This window comes from Protopterus annectens, chromosome 16.part0, assembly GCF_019279795.1.
Source record: "Protopterus annectens isolate FY-2018-M chromosome 16.part0, PAN1.0, whole genome shotgun sequence".
Classification (NCBI taxonomy): Eukaryota; Metazoa; Chordata; order Ceratodontiformes; family Protopteridae; genus Protopterus; species Protopterus annectens.
Genome location: NC_056750.1, coordinates 633,388,078 through 633,410,760, shown reverse-complemented (window position 1 = coordinate 633,410,760; position 22,683 = coordinate 633,388,078). Strand labels below are relative to the sequence as shown.

The 22,683-nt window shown below is 39.3% G+C and overlaps 1 protein-coding gene across 2 annotated transcripts in view; it reads left to right on the top strand.

Moving 5' to 3' along the window:
* Window positions 1–13,828: 13,828 nt before the first annotated feature.
* The window catches only part of URM1 (ubiquitin related modifier 1), a 341,964-nt gene continuing 333,109 nt past the window's right edge, over window positions 13,829–22,683 (top strand). Inside the window, exon 1 of one of the 2 annotated variants that reach the window (XM_044057802.1) lies at window positions 13,829–13,907. In XM_044057802.1, coding sequence (XP_043913737.1) covers window positions 13,882–13,907 — 26 coding nt within the window. In that variant the 5' untranslated portion in view covers window positions 13,829–13,881. Of the gene's footprint in view, window positions 13,908–14,530; window positions 14,621–22,683 lie in introns of those variants that run through there. The other variant, XM_044057801.1, reaches the window with a different exon arrangement.

Here is a 22,683-nt window from a genome sequence, read left to right as displayed (position 1 = left end):
GCAAAAATAGCCTGTTTTCAGCGAAGACCTGAGGAGAAAAGCTCTAGTACATACATATAGTTATGCAGGCAGAATGAAATACGAAAAAATTGTTACACATTTATACAGTTAGTTACAGGTATAGGTTTTAAGCAACATGCATCATTACACAGTAAAAAATAGTTACAAAAGTATCGATTACACACATTTTTTTTTTTGTTTAGAATTATCAAATGATAAGGTGAATTTATAATACAATATCAACATTCTGTAAAACAGGGAAGCCCACTATACACACAATCCTATTTCATGGGAGACCCGGGGGTAACTGCTGGTTAACTAACTTTCATAGAGTCATACAGTAAGCCAATGGAGGCTGTTGGAATCAAACCCAGAATTGCTGTAGGGTCTTTGTCTATCAACACACAGTCTTAAAACTCTCTGACAAACTGCCAAAGATTACCAGGCCACAACCATTTTTTACTGATTTTTCTGGATAGCAGCCACTCTGTTGCTGCTGATTTCATTGCCCACAGGTACAAAGGTTTCAGGATCAAATGCAGAGACACCAGTTCACTTTAAACCCATTTTGTACATGCAGTTTCCCCACTCACACTTCCAAACCATTGACATTCTCTGCCCATGGATAAATGAAACAAATCCACATCTGGGACATTTTTGTACTCTTTCAACATGCCAGCTTATATCCACTCTGTATATAATGCATGTGTATAGTGCATTATATACAGAGTGGATATAATGCATGTATATATTGTTTTTCCCCAGTTAAGCACAGGTTCATAGGAGGTTAGTAGGCTATTGGCCCTAAGGTCTTTATAAGCCTAGCCATATTATACCCTTGTTCCCTTATTGACAAAGTTGTATGGTCTATATTTGCAGCGAGCACCTATGATCAGCACTGACTGCCCTTAGCCAAGACGGACAGACTTTCTATTTAAGGACAAGTAGCTATTGTATTTATTTCCTCAAGCCAGCTCTGATATTCACTTTGTATACAATAAATGTATATATTGCATTTTGTTATTCATTTTGTATTAATATTTATTGTGTATATCCCTAGGCTGAGAACTGAAATAGGTCCAATGGGATCAGTGCTTTACCCTGGTTCACAAAATCAAAATACAATAAAATAAATAAAATTCTTCTGTAATTCCAAATGTCTACAAAAAGGCAACAGACAAAAAGACAGTCTCTGTTATACTTATAGTTTGATCCTCATCATAACTATAGCCACCATGAAAACTGCAGAGAAATTTCAGAAACATGGTGGAGAAATTGTAGGGAAGCTGTGGTGAAATTATAGGGATACTGTGAGTCTTTCATCGAGAATTAAGAATTACTTTGCAGCTGTCAAAAATTTTTAAAATCAAAAATTACTCTCTGATGACACACACACAGTTTCTTTGGTATTTACTTCACAAACACAGCAGAGATACTCAGAGCTGCTTGTCATTTGGTGACTTTGCTACAGATTGATCAGAATATGCTTTCACCTGGCGCAATCCACTACTGAAAAGATAAAACTAAGTATTTTGTAGCACTTCCCTTATAAACTGTGACTGTATTTTAGAAGTTTATTAAGTTATTTGCTGTTCTTTCTGCACTTAATCATCATCTTCTTTTGGCTGTTCCCGTTAGGGGTCGCCACAGCAGATCACCTGTTTCCATTTCTTCCTGTCCTCAGCATCTTGCTTTGTCACACCAACCACCTGCATGTCCTCTCTCACCACATCCATAAACCTTATCTTAGGCTTTCCTCTTTTCCTGTTACCTGGTAGCTTCATCCTTAGCATCTTTTTCCCAATATACTCAGCATCCCTCCTCAGCACATGTCCAAATCAATGTAATCTTGCCTCTCTGGCTTTGTCTCCAAACCTTCCAAGCTGGGCTGACCCTCTAATATACTTACTCCTAATCCTGTCCACCCTCGTCACACCCAGTGCAAATCTTAACATCTTTAACTCTGCCACATCCAGCTCAAACTCCTGCCTTTTTGTCAATGCCACTGTCTCCAACCCATATAACATAGCTGGTCCCACTACCCTCTTGAAGACCTTCCCTTTCACTCTTACAGGTAATCATATGTCACAAATCACTTCTGACACTCTTCTCCACCCACTCCATCCTGCCTGTACTCTCTTCTTCACCTCTCTTCCACACTCACCGTTACTCTGAACTACTGACCCCAAGTATTTAAACTCATCCACCTTTGCCACCTCTACTCCTTGCATCCTCACCATTCCTCTATCCTCCCTTTCATGCATTTAATATATATACAAAAAAACTGTACTCTCTACTGCTGCTTTAAGTAGTTAATTTCACTGCATTACATTATCAGATAGTTGTAGGGCTATTGTAGCTAGTTTGTGTGGTCTTGTTACACTTGGGCTCCAAACTACATTAAGAAGGACTTTTGCTGAACTCTTGTGGCAGAAGTGTGCTGATCTAACCTGTCTGAGTTGGAGACTGCTGGTGGAAGGCTTATTGTGTGCTTTCCTGATAGGTAGTTAGCTTAAAACCTGTTCCTCTGTGGTTGTAGTTGAGCCTTGCAGTTGTGCAGTGCTGCTCTTCTTGCACCAGCAGTTAGCAGTGCACTGAATTAATGCAAAAGCCTTGAAGCTCAGTTTTTCCCTAAACAGCTGTCAGTAAAACCCTTCCAAGCTTTTCTGCTGCTCTATGAGAAACTCAGTTGCACGCTGAACAGTGTTGCCTTATTGAGCAACCTTAGGCTACACAAAGTATAGGTCCCTCTTGTGGTCTCAGAGCTACCAGAAAAGGCCTGGCAAATTAATTAATTCCCTTCCCTAATAAAACATACAATACGAACCTGCTATCATGGATGGGCAGTTTCCCATCATCTCTCTGGCCAGCCTGATGGGCATGGGCATCCTGAGACAATGCAGCAATTGTCTCATGTATACTGACAACCACTTACTCCTGAAACAAAGAAATACTTATGTGAGAGATGTAGTTACACTATGAAATTGGAGGCAAGACTCTCACATAAAGACAAATCGAATGCCAAACAAGTTGCGTGCAGACGCATCACTTCCCACACTAAATAGGGACACTATACATAAACCTACATATGTGGAGGTGCTCACAAGTAATTTACCAAAAGATTAGAGACCTCCCAAACAGAAACCACTTGCACACACAACAATGCAAAAGACAACCACAATACATAACACACATATACACACCAGTGTCTCACTAAATAAGCCCATAAGGTGTAACACCACAAAACCTAATGTATTTGTCCTATGAGACTCCATAGTGCAGCACACAGATGTTCTCCTCACCAGGCTGGATAAGGAGTGGGTTACGGTTAGCTGCCTGTCAGGTGCCAGGATCCATCAAGATACTTAAGCACTCAGGTCACTCAACTGCAAGTACCAGTATAACTCTGTCATAGTCCATGTTGGGGTGAATGACTTGAGACATACGTCTATGGACTATATGAAGAGAGACATGACTGAGCTCTCAGATTATGTGTCACAGGCAGGTATAAGTCTAGCCTTAGGCACCATTCTACCTTCTCCAAGGATAATGCCACAATGCAAACAAAAAATAATTAACATTAACAACTGGCTTAGCTTCTGGTGTCAAGTCCAAGGGGATCTAATATCTGTCAGCCTGGGAAGACATGGTCGACAGGCCATGTTGCTTTGCAAGACATGGTCTGTACCTGTCTCCTCTAGGCTTTCGGATATTGGCAAAGGCATTAGTCACCCTTATTGTGCCTTTTTTAGGCAGTGTCAAAATAACCAACCTCCCAATGTAACAAAATCCTCTCCAGATAAACTCAAGGTACTACTGCTTAATGCTAGGAGTCTAAACAAGAAACTGCACTACCTGGAAGCACTCCTCACCTGGAAGATGCTGATGTCTGTGCAGTTACTGAGACATGGTTTAAAGCTGAGGAAAGCACCCTGGCACTGCAGGGCTACAGTGCCTTCCATACATTCAGACCACAAACTGAGTGCAAAAGAACCAAAGAAGGAGGTGTAGCCATCTTCATTAAGGGCGAGTACACTTCAAGGCTGGTCAAGCAGGATGACTCTTTTGAGCCACTACATGTCCAATTAACTACAGGCAAACCCCTCTATCACATCATAGCTAGCTACAGGTCCCCCACCATGAACCAGGAAAAGCATACCGTATACCTGGACTTACTGAAGTCACTTGCCATACAGCCCAACACCTTATTCACTGACTATTTTTAATTATCCTACCATCAACTGGGAAATATACATGACTAGAAACATGCTGACTCAGAAGTTCTTGGACTTTATCAATGCAAATGTTCTGGAACAGCTAGTCAACAATTCCACAAGGGGCTCAAATGTCGTGGACATAATACTCACTAACATGGGAGAGCACTGTACCCCACCCCCATCCCATGTGATGCCCTCCGTAGTAAGATCAGACCATAAATCAGTCTTGTTTGATTTAACTATAAGGTGAGATACCCCACCAAGCTCAAAAATGCTTAAGAATTTTTTTAAGACAAATTATCTCCTACTAAATGATGTATAAGAAGTTTCAATGCCCCCTCGAACACAGATAACACGGAATCCTATGCAGACATGTACACCAATGTCCTGTATGACAGCTTAAGCAGTTGTATAGAACTGGCTGTACCAGATTAAAAAAAGGTCTTGCCAAAAAACAAGCACCCCAGTGGACCCCTACTATAAACAGGCTATACAACAACAGAAAGAACCTAATGTCCAAGAACAAAGGGGAACTGGCTCAGCAGAGGACAAAATCCCTCTCTAGTTTAAACAAACAAATCAGAGGTCTTGTCAAGTCCTCCAAAGCTAAGTATGAAGTAAAAGCAGCCTTCCTAGCTCAGGATAATCACAAGGCATTCGTTACTTATGTCTGAAATGTAAAAGGGAATACCAGGTATGCAATGAGCTGCTTGTGGATGGCACCACTCAATCACAGGTAATAGCCAACCTGTTAGCTGACAAATTTGGGGCAAACTTCACCACCTGTCGCCTCTGGTCAAAGCTTATCTGCCACTATTCTTCAGCCCATTATCTCAAGAGAGCAGGCCAATTGTGTGCTCTCCAAGCCCAAAAACATGACATCAGTGGGACCAGACAACATCCCAGGCTGAATTTTAATCAACTTACCACAGCCTAAAAACTGATTATGTTCCAGCCGAATGGAGGATGGCAGCAGTAATCCCTTTGCACAAAGGGGGACCATAAACTGACCCTGAGAATTACAGACACATAATCTTGACTAGCCTCATCTGTGAGGTCATGGGAAGAATCATTATGGAACTTATCAACAAGGACATAGTAAATCTCCAAACTCTGGACCCAATCCAGTTTGGATTCGTTAAGGGTAGATCATGCTTGTTAAACCTGGTTGACTTTGAGAAAGACACCAAGGCCCTGGACAAGGGAAAGATAGTGTATAACCACCTACCTTGACCTAGCCAATGCATTTGACACATTCCCCCATTCAAGTATTTTAAAGAAACTCTTCCAATTGGGAATCAACCCCTAAGTCACTAGATGAGTAGCCAACTGGCTCACTGACAGGACACATATTGTCAAAGTGGGTGACTTTACCTCTAGCAAAAGACCAGGCACTGGTGGCATACCACAGGGTTCTGTGTTGGGCCTTTTACTATTCAGTTTATTTCTCAGAAGTCCAGGCAAATGTGGATGGCCTGTTGCTGACTAAGTTCGGTGACAATTGCAAATTGGGAGCAATCATGGAGTCCCCCAACAATACTAATATACTGTAGAAAGGGTTAACGTAGACAAATGATTGGTGCCACAGCCATGAATCAATGATAAATGCAAAAAAATGCATTATTATTCCCTTTACAAAAGCTGACATCAATACCAATTACATTATAGACAGCAGCCCCATAAGTGCTGACCCAGTGATATATGATCTGGGTACTGAGGTTGATATCGATCTTAACTTTGACCACCATGTATCCACAATGGTAAGGAAATCCTTCTATGTGACACATCTCATAAGTGACCTGTGTCTGACTTCCAGGACAGTCTCTGACTAGGCTATCTGCCCCAAGGCATTTATAAGCCTAGCCCGAATTTTTGTGGCTTACGCCACCCCTTATATGAAAAAATACTGTACCCATTAGTTTGTTGTGCCTCTGTCCAGCAGTGACACAGAGATGATTCCCGGGGTAAACCTACGATCTCCCATCCACAGGTCAAGATTTCTCTTGAACAGAGCCAGCGAGGTGCTCTGCCTCACATGGACCGGGACTCTATTCCACAGCATAGGGAGTCTCTGAGTGATAAATCTATCCCTCCAGCACGTCCTATTTATATCCGTGCTAAGGTTTAAGTCGCTTGCTCTAGTGGTTTTGGTGGATTTGGATTTTTTGAGGTGGAGCATGTCCATTAATTCCGGGTTGGACATGGCCTTGTATGTCAGGCACATGTCACCTCTGAGCAGACGGTATGCGACTGAATAGAGCTGGAGTTTCTTCAATCTGGCAGCATATGACAGATTTTGGAGTCCCTTTATCCTTTTGGTGAGAAACTTTTGGGGTCTCTCCAATTGCTGCAGATGTCGGGCGAGATACATCCCGAATGGGGCATTGTACTTTATCATTGGTCTGATAAGTGAAGAGTACAGGGGAACAATGACCTCACTAGATCTGGATGTGAATCCCTTCATGATCAGGTGGGCAATGTAGAAGGTCTTTCTAACCACTTTAGCAACGTGAGTGTCAAAAGAAAGGCCACTGTCAACCTGGGTCCCCAGGTCCCTGATAACCTCTTCTGTGCTTAGTGGATTGCCACCTATATGGTAGCTTGGGGTTACCTTGTTTTTCCCGAAGGGTATGACTATACATTTTTTGGCATTTAACTTCAGGCCATGGCTCTGGCACCAGCTATCTGTTTCCGTGAGTCCCTTCTGAAGGATATCCGTGTCCGATGCACTTTCCACTATGGTGCCCAGTTTGCAGTCGTCTGCAAACTTTGTCAGCCAATGTCCTCCCATGTTGGCCTGTACTTCTGAGAAGTAGATGCCGAACAATAGGGGGCCAAGGACCGAGCCCTGTGGGACACCACTTGTGACCGGCTTGGAGTCTGACATAGCGCCAGCAACTCTAACCCTGTGGGTTCTGTCCTTAAGCCAGTTTGCAACCCATCTTGTGACATATGGGTTTACATTTAAGCTGGTAAGTTTTTCTACAATACCCGAGTGGGGTATTGTGTCAAAAGCCTTTGCAAGGTCAAGGTAGGCTGTATGGACTGCCTTTGCCTCATCAATGGCCTTGGTGACTGTTTCAAAGAAGTCGACCAAGTTCAAAAGTCATGATCTTCCCTTGACGAAGCCAAACTGGGTCGGGTCCAACGTCTGCAAGTCCCCTATATCTTTGTTTATGAGCTCCATTATGATCCTCTCCATAGCTTTGCAGACTAGACTTGTTAAGCTTATGGGGCGGTAATTACCAGGGTCTGTAGAGGCACCGCCTTTGTGGAGTGGGACCACAGTTGCCGTACACCACTCCTTGGGCACGTATCCTGTGGTAAGGCTGTGATTAAACAGCTGCCTTATGTGCGGGTTTAATTCCTCATTTAGCTCGTGTAGCACACAGCCGGGGACACCATCCGGTCCCATTGATGCTGTGTATTTAGCTTTAGAGAGAGCAGCTTTCACCTGCGCATTTGAGATGTCTAGGAGGCTACACTCCGCTGGGATAGTTATCTCTCCTTTGGGGGGGAGAGGGGGGTGAAGTTTGCACTGAACCTGTCTGCCAGTATGTTGGCAATGTCTGTGGGTTCAGTGATTTTTGTATCATTTTGGACTAATTCTGAGCATATCTGGGAGTTTCCACCCAGGTTCCTAACATAGCTGAAAAAGGCCTTATGATTGTCCTTTGAATCCATGGCAATTTTTCTCTCAAAATTGGCCTTAGTTGATTTTATGAGTGCTCGTATTTTTTACTAATAATGATCAGGGTGACTTCCCTTTTATGGATTTTGTTCTATCATGTAATAGCTTTCTCCTCTTATTGTAAAGTTTGTTAATGGCTGGGGTCCACCAGACTGGACGTTTGCCCTTTGTGGAAAGAGTCTTGGTTTTATTTGGGATTGCCTGATCCATGCAGTCCTGGAGGTGTTCATAGAAGGCATTTGTAAGGGCTTCCGCAGCTTGGGTTGTGGTTTCCACTGGCTCAGGGGCCTTGAAGGATACCACACCAGTCTTGAGTAGTGTGAAGTTTGCTTTAGAGAAGTTCTTCACTGTGGTCTTTTTGTTTGGGGTGGGGGCGGGATGTGGATTTCCAGTGAGATTAGTTTATGATCAGATCTCACCAATGAGGGATATACTTCCGGTGTGGAGCATTTTGTCCCCATGTTTGTGATAATGAGATCTAGTATATTTTCTCCTCTCGTGGGAACAGTGACTAGCTGTTCCATGGCATTTGAATTTATGAACTCCAGGAACCGTTGGGCTAGAAAGTTAGGGCTTGAGTAATGTTCCCAGTCTATATTCGGGTAGTTGAAGTCACCCAATATGATGGTGTTTGGAGATACATTTATACCCTCCAGTGTCTTCAGGAAGGCTGTGTGGTGTTCCTGAGTTTGAGAGGGTGGCCTGTAGCATGCTACAATTTGTAAAACAGTTTTGCCTATGGTTAGTTGCACCTGGATGGTTTCCGAAGCTTCGTGCATTGCCACCAACCTGGAGGTGTGGGTATCCTTTATGAATATGGATACACCCCTCCTTTTGTGGTGTGGTCCGGGTTTTGGGGCGGAGCATGATATGAGGTAAAACCTAATAGTGCCGGGGTGCTCTCAGGAGCCTTGAACCAGGTTTCAGTTACAGCACAGACATCGATGTTCTCCATACTGAGAAGGGCCTCGAGTGCGTGCATTTTGAGATTTAGACTTCTGGCATTGAGCAGCATTACCCTCAGTTTCTTTCCATTTGTGTTTTCTAGGGTGGTAGGTTTAGAATTTGAGCCTTGCCTAAAAAAGGCACTATGGGGGTGGCAAGAGCCGTAGCCAATATCCGGAATCCCAGGGGTGACAGGTGCAAGCCGTCCCTTGCGAAGCAGTGTGGCTTGTCAAGCATGTCATCCCAGGCAGACAGACACTGGATCCCCTTTGAATGACACCAGACATTAAGCCAATTGTTAAAGCTGATCATCTTGTCTCTATATTGTGGCATCATTCTTGGTGAAGGAAGGATACTGCTCAGGGTTAGGGTCATACCTGCCTGGGCTACATAATCAGAGAGCTCCTCTATGTCTCTTTTCATGTAGTCCAGGGAGGTACGTCTCAGGTCGTTCACACCAGCATGGACAATGACTGTGTCATATTTGTACTTGCCGTGGAGTGACCCGAAGTGCTTGTGTTATGTGGCGGATTCTAGCGCCCGATAGGCAGCTTACTGTGACCCTCTCCTTGTTCAGCCTGGTGAGTGGGACGTCAGTGTGTCTGACTATGGAGTCACCTATGACAAGTATGTTTGGTGTTGTATTTGGCCTTAAGGGCTGTGACTGCTTTGCACACTGCTTTTGTAGTTTATGTGTTGCTTGTGGGGTGTCTTGAGGTAGCAGTTGTTTGGGTGTCTGCTTTGGAGGCCTCTGCTGTTTAGGTAAATTTTTACTCAGAGCCTCCAAGTATGTCTTTGTGTGCTTATGTGTTTGATTCAGTGGTGTGGTAGCATTATGTGAGGCTGGTTTTGTGGTGTGTGTAGTTGCCTTCTCCTCCTGTCTGGTCTTGCCAGTCCTGAGTTGAGAGAGCTCAGCCTCCAGTTTGGCTAAATAGCTGCATCTCTCACTGTTACTGTCAGTTAGAAAAGACTGTGCTACATCTCTGAAAGCAGCTTACTCAAAGCCAGGCACCTCTGCCAAGCCTTTTAAATATATACATATACATATATATATATATATATATATATATATATATATAAAACTCTCTTCAAAAGAAATGAATAGTAATTGGTATGGATCCAAAATATGAGCTGCCTAAAAAGAAGACCATGAAGGATGCCCTTCAAGAATGTTTTCTAGCTTGGCACTGCTTTGTACAATAACTTCCTGAAACAAGTCAGCACAGGTTTACCTGGCAGCTTCCAAGCAGCTAAATAGTTGTGCCACTGGCTTTAGCTTGGATTCTCTCTCCCCACTTGTAGCACAGTAATTGAAGAACTGTATGCTCTGCAGCTTTCCAAAGCACTGCAGTTGCTTGCAACTGTTTAATGAGACTTAGAAATTCAAAGAAATACTCTGCCACAAGTGTTGCACTGTAAGCATCTCAGTTTCATAGGTACTTACTAGGCAATCAATCTATGAGGGTTTTTAGATGCTTAGTCCTGCATTTCCATGAAGTCTTTCACCCTTGTAATTTAAGTATGAATGACCCAGAGCCACCAGAACAAGTGCATGTTACCCCTATCCATAAGGGACAAGGGTGTGAAACCAGGGGTGAATTTGCAATTTCCCACTCATTCATTCAGATTACATTTGAATAGAGTAAGGGAAGTATTTTGCTTTATGTGGAGAGGACCATGATTACAAATAAGAAGTATTTGCTGTGATATGCATCTGTTCCTTCAACTTGTTCTAGTTATGTTGCACTCTCCTGAGTGACTATTTCTTCCACCACTGGACTTGCAGATGTGCAGTAGATCAAAGAGGAAAGGGTCTGTGGAGGCTTAGTAATCAAAGCAGAGATTGCTCCCCAGTAGCATGTCTGATATTGAGAAAGAGGCAAGATTGTGGTGGTCAGTGTAGTTTTTATGATTTAGGCCTTTGATGTTCTTGGTAAGAAAGCACTGTGGTCATTCCAGTTGTGTTAAGTGTTTGGACAGGTACATATCAAAGGGGGCATTATACTTAATGAACAAACTAATATATGCTGAATACAGTGAAATGGTCACATCCCTGGACCTATATACCATACCTTTACTAATAAGCTGGTTAATGAAAAAAATACTTTATTTTTTTTTTTAACAATAGTGGATACATGATGCTGGAAGGGCAGTTTGTAGTCCACATATGTTCCCAGGATCTTCACTAATGAATTATTTTCCAGAGGTGTGTTGTCAATCAGGGAAATCATGCTTGCTCAAGGAAACGGTTATACATTTTTGGGCATTTAGTTGTAGTCCATGGTCATGGCATCAGCTATTTCATTGGGAAAGGCCCTCTTGAAGGATCTTGATGTCCTGTGGAGAGTTTATGATGGCACCATGTTTACAGTCATCTGCAGACATGATCAGCCACCAACTGTTTACATTAGCTTTGATCTTCAGGATGTAAATACGAAAGAGGAGTGACCCAAGGATGGAATCCTTAATCCACCACTAGTGACAGGTATTTTGGAGGAGGTAGAGCCGCCTACCCCAATTTCCTGGGTTGTATTTGTGAGCTAATTTGCTATCCCATTGAGTTACATAGGGATTAGAATTTATCACCTTTGCAGAATTACTTTCAACTGTTGCAGCACTGCTGTGTCAAAAGAAAAAAATATTTTATGAGGGGCAAGCATTAGCCAAGACATTCAGTGGAGGTAATCAGGAATACCAAATGCCTGTACAGTATAAATTGGTATTTTTATCACAACACCTTCTTGACCCTGCATATACTCTACTAGGGGATGCTTCTACAATTGACTCTGGCAGAATAACTTCTTCATAAGGCCTACAACTTAATTTAAATCTAAGACAGTGTCAGTCCAAATATCAGGTAGATTAAGAAAGTGGGCCACTGTGGTCACATGCACAGTGTGTGCAACGGTCCCTGGAAGAGTTTGCTTAAGGCCATGCTTGAACTGTGACCTACCGACTGCCAGAACATTTCCAAAATCTAGATAATTGTAGTTCAACACTTCAAGCACTGTGGTGCTGTTGACATTCTGAAGGAATTCAATGGCAATTAAAAATGGCTGTTTTGATTTTCCTTTTAGTACCTTTTGCCAAAATGGCAAGCCCATTTTGTCCACAGAAATCTGTAATCTCATCCAAGAAAATAAAGAATGTCTTATCTTTAAGATGATGTTTTAGGAAGTCTTCACACTGAGGATGAAGATCTTGCAAGTGGGTGGTTCTGAGCCACACTTCTCAACAGTCCAGATTTTCACCTCATATTTTTGGTCTATTTATCATAAATGTTGTGGTTTTCTGGGAAATCACTGAGGAATGATGTCACTAAATAATGGCATACATTTGAGTTTCAGACTTCATACTCTTCAGAAAATGCATGTTAATATAAATCCTGCTATTCTAGCAACGTTCTACGTTTATAACAGCAATGTTTAAATATGTCCCTATTTTGGGGCCTGTGCACCATCCCCCATTAGGTTTTATTTAGATTTCTTGAGCTAAGAGGTTGAGAGGTGTTTTGAGCTGTGTCTGGGAGGTCTTCCACCTTGCTTGATGTACATACAGAGAAAATCTATAAAAACTGAAGTGTCTCCAAATGGGTTCTTTGCTCAAGTCAGGAGACAAAGACAATCCATTTTGAGTTCCTTTCTTTCTAGTGCTGACATATGTGCATTTCAAACAAAGTTGTAATTGCTGCCAGCAAAGCAAAACCCATAAATACTGCTACTGAGACAAAACACCTGTGCTGTACTGCATAAATACTATTTCAGACCATTAAATCAAATATATGTCATAATCATCTAACAATTGTAGACACTCTGTTCAGTCACTTTAGCTACCAAATGGAACACCGTTGCCCCAGACATCAAAACTGAAACAAGTGCTGTAAAATTTATATCCAAATTAAAATAGTACATAGCAAAAAATAAAATAATAATAAAAAATCAAATACGATCAACAGTGCTCAAACATAACCTAACGTGCACTTGCCAATTTTCAACTTAATGCCTCATTATAAATGTAGACACATTTCTAAACTAAGATAATTGTACATTCTAAAACTTACAACCCCCAATCTCTCCATTATCTTCATCTATTGCACTTGTCCAACTCCACCACTCTGTACCTATGTGTCACTTTTCGCTATTCTCTCACTTAGTGCCCACCACAAGTCATTCAAACATACCAACACTGTACTCTGTACAACCCTTATTATCTTTGAACCATTATACCTAAATCAAATGTTAACATTTATAATTCCATCTTCGTATAGTTTCGGTACTTAACACTATATCTGGCCCTAACCTTTCCATAGTATGCTATATATAATTTTATATGAACCAATAAGCACACCAATATATCTATATCTATATCTATATATATATATATATTCTCACATCTTATAGTAATGCTCATCATACCGGTCAACCTCTTAAATCAAGAAATCTGGACAAAGGCCCAAAAATAGGGACAATTTTGAAATATTGCACTTACAAACTTAGAAAGTTGATAAGACTACTAACAGGTTTTGCATTAGCATGACTTTTCTGAAGGGCATGAAGTCTGAAACTCGAATGTTTGTCATTATTTTCTAACATCAGTCATTAATGATTTGCCAGAAAACCACAATTTTATGAAAAACAGGTAAAAAATATGCAGCGAAATTCTGTACAGTTGAGAAGTATGTAAGCAGCACAACTTGATATAGAAAACTTTTAGTTCCTTTCCTGTCCCAGGCAGATTAATGCTGACACTAAAGCAGAGTTGCAAGCGTAATGCGCGTTCCATCGGATCGGATATGACGTTAAATCGGAGTCCTATCTGCTTGTGTTAGCGAAGTTCCCCCGTGATATAGCCAAATTTATCCTAGTAGTATATAAATAACACCTACCCTGTTTTTATTTGCTATATGCCATGTTTTAATTATGCATTTGTATTACTATTTCTGCTAATTAATTTTATAACTTGTATTTACTTATCTGTGAAGCTTTTCTTCGCTTAATTCAGATGGACCATCTCTGTCAATGAATAAATATGACAAGTTTCTGGAAAATGGAAAAGTATGCACGAAACAAATAGTATTTCAAACGGTTTTGTTGCAGTTTCAGTTAATCCAGTTCTAAATTATTAGTAACATTTGCTCGCTGAAGTTGCAGGCGTATTATGTCCGCCACATGTTTGAGGGTGTGGAATTATCAAATGGTTTTGTGTATAAAGAGGCGAAGGACAGGGTTTTGCCATTGCCAGTTTTACGGGCTGCTTAAATTGAGAGCTAGCAAGAGCCGTAGTTTTTGCCCAGTCAAGGACAAGTCTACAAATTATGATGGACACTTTTAAAATAATAGTACTGTTAACTTGAAGTTGTGATGGAATAAGAGAGAATATAAATTAATTTACATTTTCTGACGTAAAGGTGGTCTACAACTCCAATTATTGTCATTAATTAAATTAAGTACACGTGCAATTCACCACCGTTTCTCCAAGTAAAATTTTAGCATAGATTAAGAGGGAGAGAGCTAACGTTCGAGTCAAAATCGGGGACAGTTGAGAAATATACTAGAACAATTACGAAAAGCGCAATTTATTAAATATGCAGTTGTTTCATTCAGCTTAATTTTAGTATAATAATGTTAAACAGCGAAATGCACAATTACTTTTACTGTCACAGCTGATAAGTTGACCCTGACAAATATACATCCTAGGTTACGATCTAATTGCTTCCGTTGGTTTTCTACAAGATGGCTGCGCCCTTAGTTGTAAATTTGGAATTCGGGTGGGTATTGGTATTACCGTCCTGTTTAATTATTGACTTTTGATTACCAGGAAAGTTTGATAGCAAAAGAGTAGATGGCACAGATAGCTAGATATGAACCATTTGTGGATAGGACAGGGAAATACCGGGTTTTTTTTGTTATGTAAAGTTCAGTTTTGTTGTATTTTTGTATTAGCATTTAGTCTTTTTTCTGCCAATTCTTGGCTACTTGTTTTGTCTTTCTGTGGGAAAATGGACAGTGTTGTTTTATTGTTTTGAGGTTGGAAGAAGTTCAACAAATGCAGATTAAAAATTGCTGATTCAACTTTAATGGCATTTTGCATTTGTTTCTGTTGGCGTTTTATTTTTTTGTAGTTATGCTGTAAAATCATTTCCTAAGGTAGCTCAGTTCCTTGTTTGCAGTGGATGCACGGTGTAGCCTAGTAAACAGATCGCATTGATCCATGTCACTGATGATGTTTTCAGGTGGTCTTAAGAGTGCGTTTTGCTAACGCACTTATAAACGGACAATTATGAACTATTTAATGGAAAAAAATCAAGTAATCTGTTTTATTGTACGTTGCCAATTTTAACTAATTGATTGTTGTGCTTGTTTATAACTTTTTAACTGTGGAATTTTGTAGTATGAAATTTTCCTGATATTTTCAGTTTATAAAGAAGCGTTACCTTTACATAAGACCTTATATGAGTTTTGGCAAGTGTATCAGTCTAGATGAGACTTAAAAGCAGCACACTGTGTCTTACGTATCTACGGTACCTCCCAAGAATTGAAAGACACAAGGCATCCAAGAGGTCCTGCGAGACGGTCATGCTTTTACTCTGTATTCTCTTTAGTGTTGAAAAAGACCACAAGCTTCAGACCAATACCAGACCTAAGAGGTCTAAACGAACATGGTTCCAAAGAAGCCCTTTGCATGGTCATAGTGCAGTCACTCTTTCTTTCTGTGCTTCACTGAAGGATATTAGTTGTAATCTTTGGGCTTGCCAAGACACCTGCCTCCACGTCCAAATTGTCAAGGAACCAAGATGGTTTCTTTTGTTCTAGGTAGGAGCCCATCATTGTAAATTCCAGATTCTTCCATTTTTCTTCATGTCTGTCTCCAGGTTTTTACCAAATGCATGTTCTTTGTAGCAGCTCAGCAGAGGTTGAAGGGTGCCAAAGTATTTTCATGCCTTGGTGATTGTCTCTTAGCTTTCCTATGGGTTCATGTTAGGTATGTTATTTCAGTATTCCACTCTCTAGGTATTATGATGAGCCTTCTGATGACCAAGTTGAGTTCATCGTAGATCCTCACATTCATGGCTGCATTTTTGATCCTGCAGCATTCATTTTGGATCCTGCACCATGCCGTGTGTATCTTCTAGTGGGCAAGGAACACTATTTTCAAATCAAGAGTTCTGCACTTTTAGAGCCTTGGAAGATATCTGCTTAAGTCTGTCTCAAAGCACTGGCTCGAATGGAAGCTGCCATACCAAATACCACATGGTGCGATACAAAAGTGCAGGTCAACACCACGATGAATTAAAACGAACCTTTATTAACAAAATATGAGCGCTTTCGCGTGCCCACAACTGCACGCTTCTTCAGATGAATGTAACATCATAGTGAAACCATTCACTATATATACAAGAAACTGTAATTACTAAATATGTTTATTGATCCAATTATTCAATTATGTTGTTTAAAATGCCCATTCATTTAAAGCAGTAAAGCAGGATTAACAGAAATAAAAAAAATAGTTGTTATAACATATCCCCGATCATTATATTTATCTCATCAAATGATCAGTGATCACTGTAGATAATATAAATGACTACACATAATCATAATATTTCTTTCATAATACAATTCCTATCTTTCTAGATGTCTATATCTAATAAACTGTCAGTATTTACAAAAACCAGCACATATCACATATCCAAGAATGTTGAAAATATATATAAACGAGTTTGTAGCAGTATAAAGAAAGAATTGTGTGTTATTAATTCCTGTTGCCCAAATTAAAATTGTTAAGACAAATATATGCATAACTTTATTAGTAAGTAAACATCAATAAATTGTTAAATATATATGTTGTAATTATTAAATAGATAAGTCAATAAATAAATAATTCAATAACTGTATGTTATAAAAATTTTTTAAAAATACATATTAAAATACAGATTAACCGGCACTTATAGTTCAATATATATCAAATTCGTCTGTCAAATGTATGGAGTATTGAGTATATTAATTACTGTTACAAATAATATATAACATCTTGTAAATATCTTATAAAATATAAGTATTAAATTAAATTTTATTGACTAAACGTCAATGTAATTATAGTCACTCAATACATCTACAAAATGTAAATATGAATCTATATATATAAAAATATCAAATACATGTATATATAGATGTAAAAAATGTATAAATAATTTAAAATAAAATGATATTCATGCATGTGACAAATGTTTGTAAACATTCATAAAATCATATAGGTGCTTTTTATAGCTATACAGTTTTACAAAGCATTTAATAGTCTATTAGGGTGATTATCAGTGTATGAAACTTTATACAAAATAGCAATAATGATGTCAATAACCATGCAAATAACTAACTATATAAAAATATAGTTAATAATATGAATTGAAATTGGTACTATGCTATTTGGAAATAAATATATATATCAGGATATAAGCTTGTATATAGGTGTATTATTATTGTTATATTGTTAAAAATATTTATGTAAATATTTTTCATTACTAATTACATATTTTCTCTATGGTTTTCAATAAATATAGACTATTGGATTGGTTGATATCTTATTGTAAAGGGCTGGAAATGGGTATATATCCAAATATTTATATATTCTATGTTACTTAAAAGTTGATCATATATATCAATATATTCATCAAATTCATAAATTTAATGATATTTCCGCATACACATCACACAGTCGACACAGCGAAACATCAGATACAGGCAGGGACTACACATTCCTTTACCTTTTTTGTCTTACAGATTATTCATGACACTATGAGGGGTGGGGATGTGGAAGCTTATACACTTGAGATGGAACTCAGATGGATTATAAGGTGCAGAGCTGATTCAACCCCTGGGTTGAATGATAAAGTTAGTCTACAACCTTTTTTGAAAAGAAGGAAGTTAGGTAAAGCTGTGAATAAATAAAATTAAAAATAATATATATAATATATTTTATTATTTTTTGAACAGTCACTTTTGCTTGTTTTTAACTGTTGTTTTATCTATGTTTTATAATGGATGTTTTCATAGTAGAAGCTTCATGAATATTTTATTGTTTAATTAATTGGTTTGAACAACACCCTGTTGTTAATTGTTGAAGCTATTTAATGACTGTGTGATGTGTATGCTGCTACAGTCTGAGGAAGCCATTCTGGTGAAAGCGCTTACTACTGCATGCAATAAAGAAGGTTTTTTATCATTTTGGATGTTGTGGACTGCTTTCTGGTTTTGCTTTTTACTTGTCATTGCTGCTTAGTACTACATGCTGGTGTCTGCAGAGGAATGCAGTATTTTTGTGACTTTGCGAACAAGCAGTGTTGAGTTTTACAGGCCCTCACGTTCCTGTACACGAGGTTTTTATTTCCCTACCATCTTGGTTGCTGTCTCACTTCTGTCTGCTCCCACCCCCAAGTGTAACTGAGAAAATTGCTTGAAAGTTTTGCTGAAAGCTAAAATATACAAACAGCGCAGGACCAGATGGCATTCTGGACACACATCTGCATATTAATAAATCAGAACTGAAGTCTACCGTAATATTACTCTTCAATAAATTCTTAAGTAGAATTGTTCCCTCTACTTGGTTGAAGGCTGTGCAGTAATTCCAGTATACAAGGGTGGTAGTAAGCAGTCCACTTCCAACAGTTGATGCATTTGTATGACTAGACTTTCTAGGAAGTTCTTTAAATACTGCAATCTAGTCCTTTTTTTGGGCAGAGGTAGACTGTAGAGATCTTTATTCGGTATATGTCAACACATGCTTGTACCTCAAACATCTTGTTTTAGAAATTGCACTGAGTTTCATGAATTTGTAAGTGATCCAACTCAAGTCCGTGCATTATATTTCTTGTAATCAGTCTTGAGTGGAGTCATAAGTGATCAGTTGAAATTTTCAGCTGCAGGTTAAGGATCCGTCCCCTGAAGGTTGTATTTATTACTCAAAGGTTTATACTAAACCCTCCTGTATCCCTGTCATTTTGGGGAGATGGTTCCTGATTGAGTCCTTTTCTGAATTTTTGGGTGTTTGTCTCAAGCTGTTATTACCCATTACTAGATTCTGACTTCAGGATACCACCCACTATTTATTGCTTATGGTTGATGTGCAAGCTTTACAGTAGGTGATATATGTACACCTGGGATGATGTTACTGTGCATTTGCAGTGGGAATATATAATCATTGTTTTTACACACCACTTTGTGTATTTTACTAGAGTTTTTTTTTTTTTTTTACTTGGGCACAGTCCATTTTCACAATATCTTATATCCTGAAATCTAGCGCATATACTTTATTTGGTTGAACTCTGTGGCTTATTTGAAACCAGACTAGCTATTTAGGCATCACTTGTTCGCAAATGTGTATCCACTTCCATATCAGAAATCCCTATTCTTGGTTTGCAAACACTGAATCTAAGAGTAGTCTTTTTCTGTTACTGTTTGACATTTTCTCCTTTCATAAATTGCCCTGCTTTTATCTGCTTAAGCTTATGGCCCAAATAGACTACTAAGGAGCTCAGCTATATGGTTCAGTGTTGGTGACTGCTAACAGTCTCTCAAGTAGATTTTCTCCACGTATTCAAGATTAAAATTTGCCTTCTCCTATAAAGTCATCTGGACTGGTTTTAAAAGTTGCCAGGAAAGTACTTTGCTTGAACTGTAAGGAGAGCCTCTTTCAGAAATGGGATACAGTGGTTTATGTATCTCTTATGCTAGCTGGCATGGTTTTTGTAGCGGTATAGCTTTACTGTTTTAGAGATGGTGTTTGCTTTACCACTGGTTTTGTCTAGTTGAAGTTTTTCAAGTTCAAAGAGGGTGGGGCCATTTATGGCATGGAACGTTAAGCAGACATTGTCACTTAGGAACCTATAAGGGTCTGAGTAGAAGAATAGAATCTTTAGCATATCTCCATAACTCTTATATCAAAATATTTTATGTCTCTTCGGTCTAGAAAACATCCCTAACCAGTGGATTCTTTGGATTGCCCATTGTCACCTGTACCATTTTTCTTTAGTTCCATTATATACCTGAGATAACCGTAACTTTCAGAACTGTCAGACTTCCTCAAAAGCTAGATCTGTTCTGAGAAGAGCTTGCATTTATCTTCAAAGTATCAGAAAAAACATGTTCATCTTCATGGTATTGACTCTAGAAATGACAACACTCCTTTTGCCAGTCTCTCTTTTACTGTGAGGCAGAGTCTTCGTGGTAGAGGACACCCTCTGGTGCATCACTTATTTCACTTCCACTGACCTCCATTTGCTACCAGCCATGCATATGAGCTATGTTGTGCCTTAATCCATCTTCTAAAAATTGCCTTATGGAAATTTTTCCAAAATCTGGAGCAAAAAAAAAAATCTGCAGTATTAAAGGTTTTCTTGATGTCAAAGAAATGCAACACCTGCTTAGTCTAAATCCCTCCATTACTTTTTTTTTTTTTTTGCTTCTTATAGATATTTGCCTAGGTTCCACCAACCATCTTTATCAATTCTACCTTTGAGAAAGCTTCCTTGGTCTGGGCTTAATACAAGTAATATAAATTCCTGTAGTCTGTATGCTGATGTAGCTGTTAAGAGGTTAGTATTTAATTATAGAAATAGGTTATAATTTCCCTGGGTCTGCCCTGTTCTGCCAAGATTTAGGGTTTAAGATCGCCTGGTTAAGTGTATGATAGTTTAGTAAAAGCCTATTTCTGTGGCCTCATCGTAAACCTCACAAAGATGAGTAATAGATTATTTCCCAATACTCTTATAAAATCCACTGTTAAACTCATCCTATCCTGGTGCTTACCTATGCTCTTTAATGCCATCATAACTTCTTCAGTGTTCTGCTTGTGATCCAACTGTTGCCTGTTCACCTAATTCAGAAAAATAGCATGCCACAATCTCCCTACTAATCCCTTGACACAAATCCCTCACTGAGCCTGTACCTGAATTGGTGGATATTCCTAAAAACATCTCCCCCTTACCCCTCTTGTGTCACAGTATTTCCTACCTTTTATCATGAAATCTGACTGTCATATAGTGGCTATTCTGAAGCATCACTTTTTTTCTGTTTTTGTTTTAACCTGTAACTGAACTAAATGGCAGCACCAACCAACATTTATCCCCATTTTAGCTCTCCAGCTTCACTTCCTGGCAGTACCAACTAACATTTATCCCCATTTTAGCTCTCCAGCTTCACTTCCTGGCAGTACCAACCAACATTTATCCCCATTTTAGCTCTCCAGCTTCACTTCCTTGCAGTACCAACCAACATTTATCCCCATTTTAGCTCTTCAGCTTCACTTCCTGGGGAGGGTTAACATCCCTTTTTTATCCACCTAATTTCCTAACAATTATTTTCTTCTTAAAGGAGATCCACACACAAAAACTGAAAAAAAAATGTTTTCAGCATCTCTTAAACTTTTCTGTATTACTAATGTCTCTGTATCAAAGTGTTTGTTTGTTTGTGTCTTTCGGCTTTTCCCGGTTAGGGGTCGCCACAGCGGAACTCCGGTCCGCTAATGATTGGCAGTAGAGTTTTACGTGCTGGCTTGCCGGGCCTAACGCACAACCTTCAACGAAGGAACTCCCGTTCACGCATGTCGCCACACAGAAGACGCTTTAACTGAGAATTGAACGGGCAATATCTAACTGTGAGGTGACAACATCTACCGCAGCGTAAGTGGTTATTTTCTAATTTGTTATACCCCAAAATGGCTTGAAAGGAGGCTGCCATGGGAGCATGATCTTGTTTCGCAGTCAATGCTTTTGTTTTCCCGATATCATTTTAGAGGGACAGAAAGAAATCCCTATGATGAGGGGATTGTTTACTGTGATTTTCTTTCTCATTAGTTTACAACTGTACTATGACTGCCTACTGTTCACTCAGCATCAGTTTGCATTTTTCATTAATTTACTGCCTGATTTTCATTAGTAGACACCTCTGTTACAGCATTTTAAGGAATGTTTGAATGGAAGGCTTGAAAATGTAGCCGAGTTAATTGCTCTTTTCAAAATAACAGTTGTTCATTGTTCAAGTGTAAGAAATCTGACCCCTGTGATTGATAGGTGTTGCTTGGGCTGAGATGGTTTGTGTTGCATTCACAGTTTTAAATATTGTAGTTGGAATTAGTCTTTGGGGTTAATAGTCTTCCCCAATTCACTGAGTTATCTCATCAAAACCCTGTATGCAATACATAAATACTGTAGCAAGATACCATAAGAAACATACACTTGTACCTTATTGGCCGTTTGGGCTGCATTTCTATTCCTTTTAACTTTCTGCCTTAAAAGCCCGTGTTTGCACGAGTTTGCGCTTATTTTAGCTCAGCTGATCCTGTTTTGGCTCCCAGCAGACTACAAGAGCAGCAGAAAGGAGAAAGAGAGACTTTGATTCTAAGTATCTCCGTTTACTTATTCCTGCTTAATATTGCTTACTGCACTTTAAGTCGTTTTCTACCTTATTGCGTTTAATTTAACTGCATTTATTGTTTTTTGGCTACACATTCGTGTGCTAGCCTGCACCGTGTTTAAAGTGATTGTATTGCTGTTTTAAGTGTATTTTTGCTGTTTTACTAAAAAAAAAAAGTTCTAGCTTGTTTTCCCACCCTTTTCTGTTACTAGAATAGTCCAGATGCAGATTTGCTGTATTGTAGTTTGTTCCTCAGACCTTTCTGTGATAAAGGGAAGCCTTTCTGCTTATCAGTGGGAGTGGTAAGCATTGAGCAACCTATCTACTGCAATAGGAGTAGTTTCCAGCTCTGAAATTGTACCTTATTGGCCATTTGGGCTGCATTTCTATCCCTTTTAACTTTCTGCCTTAAAAGCCCATATTTGCA